At 39.3% G+C, this 4,706-nt stretch overlaps 2 protein-coding genes across 4 annotated transcripts in view; one reads left to right on the forward strand and one right to left on the reverse strand.

Annotated features, from left to right (window-relative positions):
• The window catches only part of cltca (clathrin, heavy chain a (Hc)), a 32,382-nt gene extending 32,100 nt beyond the window's left edge, over positions 1–282 (forward strand). Inside the window, exon 33 of the mRNA XM_035667060.1 lies at positions 1–282. The gene's annotated coding sequence lies outside the window, so the exon portion shown is untranslated.
• ptrh2 (peptidyl-tRNA hydrolase 2) lies at positions 56–3,662 on the reverse strand. Of its 3 annotated transcripts, none has more exons than XM_035667057.1 (2): positions 3,585–3,662; positions 56–3,037 (listed from the first exon to the last, which is right to left on the reverse strand). In XM_035667057.1, exons 1-2 carry the CDS (start codon positions 3,623–3,625, stop codon positions 2,512–2,514), a joined length of 567 nt encoding a protein of 188 aa, XP_035522950.1. In that variant the 5' UTR covers positions 3,626–3,662; the 3' UTR covers positions 56–2,511. The 3 variants fall into 3 exon arrangements, with proteins under 3 accessions (XP_035522950.1, XP_035522951.1, XP_035522952.1); XM_035667058.1 differs by lacking the exon at positions 3,585–3,662 and adding an exon at positions 3,422–3,577 and having other exon boundaries at positions 79–3,037; XM_035667059.1 differs by lacking the exon at positions 3,585–3,662 and adding an exon at positions 3,160–3,393 and having other exon boundaries at positions 79–3,037.
• Between the last annotated feature and the right edge of the window lie 1,044 nt (positions 3,663–4,706).

The raw sequence follows: 4,706 nt of genomic DNA on the forward strand, positions 1-4,706 counted from the left end.
ACCATTATTGTCTCTCTCTGCCCTCTACAGGAAGCAGGGGATAAAACAGACAAACTTTTTTTTTTTTTAACTTTTTTCCCCCTTTTTAAACTGTCATGAAGGACTCAGTTTTATTTTTGTCAAAGAAAACGATTGCATCACAAAGATTAATTTTCTCACATTCCGTATTGACTAGATTAATTTTTCTTTTGTCTATTTTATTTGAATGGGAAATGGTTTATGTACAATGGGGGGCTTGTGAGAAGAGCTAGTCCTCTTCTCAGTTTAAAAAAAAAAAAAAAAGGTCTGTTGTGAAGCATCTGATTTGCACTCTGTAGTGGGAAGAATTAATGTAGAACCTTTTCCTTTTGATGTGTGTGAGCAGCTTCTTCTGTCCGACTGTAAAATGCATTTAATTATTGTATATTCAGACACAAAAAATGCTACTATGTTCTTCTATATTTGAACATGAGACCGCCGCTTCCATGACCACAATCCTGAAACACTACGTTGTACCAGTCGTGTCCCCGCACACACACACACACTTCAGGGCTGTTTCTTGAAGAAAACCCAAGAGAGTATTTTACATACGATTTACAGGAAAGTTTGATTCTTTCCAGCAAAGCCTATGCAGGACTCTCCATACAAATTTGCATTCAGATGACATTTCCATGTGCTTTAAATACTGCTCTAATGTGGGAACATTCCACCTCAGGAGGGACTGCAGACCTGTTTGTGTTTGAACTAACATGCCCAATGCCCCCTCTTTATGCTGCGGTTTGTTTCTGATGGATATCATTTTCGGTCACTGTTATTGAGTGTGCAAGAGAGATTTTTCAAACTTTGTTCTCCTCTTGTACTGTTGAGGGTTGCCTTTTAACATTTTTCAGTTGACCCGCTCATCCAATTCAGAAACAATATCACAGGACTCGTGGTAATTTGAAGTTTTTATCAAAGGCTTGCGTGTATACAGGAAATCAATCATTAACTCCTTTGAACTTATATTCTTATCTAAATTACATTAGATTTTGTGCACTTAAGATACTTGATTGTGCATAATCAGGATCATAATGAATGAAACAGCGGTTTTGTTTTCCACTTAAAAATAAAGGCTTCTTGTTTGTCAAGAACAGTCTGATTGTGTGTTGCATGTACAGTCATGTGCAGGAGATGAACACAGTAGAGGTGCGGGTCACATTTGCTTTCCGTCCAATTTGCTGCACATTCAGCACCAAAAAAGGGAAGTGATGTTATGGTTCTAGTAAGAATGATAGATACTGAGCAGAGTGATCATAGGCTGTAAAGTGTATGAAAGAGATGCTGTAGTTTGTAGTGTAATGTAATATTGTCCAAACCTATGTGATATCGCTCCAAGAATAATGACTTCTCCATTTCCAAACAGTGTATCAGTGTTTCTATTGTCTATTATAACGTGTTCCAGTTACTTTGTCTTCTTTGGGTAATGTCTGCTATCTTAACATGCTCAGATCAGTTCAGCACTATATGATTAGCGTAAAACAGTAGGATATAGTACTAGCACCCTCTGATGGTAAACAGAGGGGGCTAGTAGTAAAGCAGACAGTACAAAGATCAGAATATGGATATATCTCACTTTAAAACAACTTGAAGATTGTGACTTAATCTTTCAGAAAATTAAAGTAAGTGCACACAATAAGATGATGTGGATTTGATAACTGATAAAGTGGATGAATGATTCCTACTTGCAATTATTTCAGAAAGAGATATTTAAGATATTTCAAGGGTTTATAATAAAAATCTAAATATCAGTTGCATTACAATATTACATTCATGTAACCAGCTCACTGCTGCACTGCAAAATCCCATCAGACCAAACTGCCCACTGCAGTGACCTCCACGGTTTTCCAAAGTATTAAATACGGTACAGTATGAAAATAAAAGTTGTAAAGGATATTTTTTATTAAGAATGCATTTTGTGAGATTCTAAAGATATTTTTCTCAATTTATTTCTTAAGAGAACATCATTTGGGGCAATAGTCAGTACAGACCTTTTTCACAGCAAGACAAACATTGGTGTAATCAAAACAGTAATACCTGCATGCCATTCCTTTTAACCAATTCCAAGGCACTGCTATTCTGCACGCTGGCTCAGCGGCACGCCTTACTTGGACGCTTAACAGACCTACGCCATTGATGATGTTATTAGTAACATCTGTGTTTTTCCTGCAATGACGAGGTCTATTGTCACTGTGATTCTAATGACATCAACAATCATTTATTTGTTCCGAGCATCATGTTTCCAGATACAGGCCTTAGCATACAGTGTTTGGGGTTTTTCCCACTGACACAGAACATCAAGCCCTTCTCACTATTATTCAAGAGTCAGCTGATCGGTATGTGATAGGGCAAGAGCACAAAATCCCCACAACTGCACAAGAAAAAATCAAGTACTTAGCATACAACTGAGTCAATGTTGTATAAAAATATAAACTCATGGTAGGCCAACTTAGTTTACATTGTTTTAACAAAAAAAAAAAAATGAAAGCCGGAACTCTAATAGAGCTTCAAGTCCCCAGTGACACTGTCGACCAGATCAGCTGGGCCTGGACCGATACCCAGCACAGTGCGGGACCCTGGTGCAATTTGTGTCCTTCCTGCGTCCTGAATCAGGCTTACAGGAAGTCCCACTTCTTTGGCATGACCCAGAAGATTAATCAGAGTGTCCTCGTCGGGGGCCTTCACCACCACCTTGGGCTGGCCGCAGTACTCCCACTGTTTGAGTAGCTCAGGGTTCCTGCGCTGAACCTGTTTGTAAGCCGATACAGCGGCATGGCAGCACTGGGCAGCGACTTTCCCTTTGCCCATCTTCAGATCATTTCGGACCACTAGTATCATCTTGAACTCGCCTCCTTCTCCCATCACACTTGCTTCACCGGTGCCGTTCCCCATCGCTGCCATCAGGCTTTTTGATGTAGGGCCCAGGCGAGTCCGAAGGTGCCAACCGAGGAAGAGCCCACAGCCCAGTCCTGCTACCACACCCAAACCCAATGGACCATAGAGCAAATCCATGTTGTTAAACCTGCAAAAATGACAGGACGGAAGAAGTTACAGATCTACATATACGAGCTTACAGGGCAGGACGTTTAGGACAGCAGCGTCAACTTCACAGAATTAAAAACAGCATTTGACAAAAAGTCCAACCAGGCTGAAGCCTTTGATGATGTCACACTAAGCTATCCTCCCAGTTGTCATGGAAATGTGTTGGTTCAAATGTTAACTTCTGTGTACTTTAAGGACCTTTCCCGCGTGTCGGCTCAAAAAAGGAGTTAGAAATTCATTGTTGAACACGCCAGAACGACTTCTAAGTACATTTTTTGTTTATATATCAGTGTTGAGTAACTCCGTATACCTCTAACTGCTAACTGCTAACTTAACTTTAGATTTGAGGAACGAGCCTCGCTACCGTTAGCTTCCTGGCTAGAGGCTAGACCGCGCACGCTCCAAAAACAGCGCCTCGGTTCACTGGATCTCCCTTTACGAACAAACACAGTCCTGTTCGCACAGAGCCAGCCCGGTGCCGCTGCACCGACACACGGTGGATTACAGAGTTAACACCGGTCACATACCCGCTGGCTCGGTCTGTCTCTCGGCACGAACGAAGCGTCATCTACTTTCCCTTTGGGCGCTTGGTGATGACGTCACGACACCACAACTTTATTACTATTTTTTTTTTTAATTTCTTTTATTTGAACAGGGACAGTGCACAATAAATGCATAAACCCGTATATAACAAGGGAGATGCATTGCACGGTGTTTTAGCAAATTTGCTATTTGCCACCGTAGTCCATGGGCGGGTAAATGGAAATACAATAAATTAAAAACAGTTACTAAAATAACGTTGTGCAAATTTCAATTACAAAGTTATGAATACACATTTCCCACACATTATGGGAAAGGAATATGTTGTGTCAACAAAATTGGAAATATTCGCCTTAAATAAGATAGTAAAAGGAAAAAAAACTTTTTTTTGTTGCCTGACTGAAGAAATGACTGAATAGAAGAAGTCAGCCGCCAGGTAAGTCATACAGAAATGAGTTAGTATAGGTCCAGTGTCTAACATTTAGCAAGATATATTGGAAGAAATGGAATATGATATCTGTAAGTATGTTTTCATTAGTGTATAAATCATTGTGTTTTTGTTAGCCTACCTTAGAATGAGCAGTTTATCAACAGAGGGAGTGGGTCCTCTTCCACAAGTCCGCCATGTTGAACCGCCATGTTTCTACAGTAGCCCAGAACAGACAAACCAAACACTGGCTGTAGANNAACCAAACACTGGCTCTGGATAGGTGTGTTGGTTTAAGCTCTATGTTCAAATGTGACAGAGCAGTAACAGCTGTCCTCTAAGATAGATAGATAGATATAGTAACATAATATGTATGTAATAATCCAAGGACATTTTAAAACTAAAAATTCAATGCATCCAAGAACCTAACTTGATGCTGGTTTTAGATGAACACTGACACCCAGTAATTAATACACAACAGCCAAATAGTAAATAAATCAACAATTTAATTCAGTGAATAAACAGAAGTATTGCTATTTCACTTTTTCACCCAGGATTAAACCTATCATGTAATGTAATTAGTGCTTTATTTATTGTTTCATTATCAACAAAGAAGCTTTACAATTGTTACAAACATTATTTTATGTTTGATATATTGGTTGAATTATTATTATTATTATTA

Source organism: Morone saxatilis, unplaced genomic scaffold (genome assembly GCF_004916995.1).
Source record: "Morone saxatilis isolate NCDOM2014 unplaced genomic scaffold, NCSU_SB_2.0 Contig20, whole genome shotgun sequence".
Taxonomy (NCBI): Eukaryota; Metazoa; Chordata; class Actinopteri; family Moronidae; genus Morone; species Morone saxatilis.

Excerpts from the sequence above, each read along its gene's own strand:
- ptrh2 (XM_035667057.1), bottom strand. The coding sequence starts at position 3,625 with ATGACGCTTCGTTCGTGCCGAGAGACAGACCGAGCCAGCGG. Across the intron at positions 3,038-3,584 it reads GAGACAGACCGAGCCAGCGG|GTTTAACAACATGGATTTGC; the intron begins GTATGTGACCGG and ends TCATTTTTGCAG.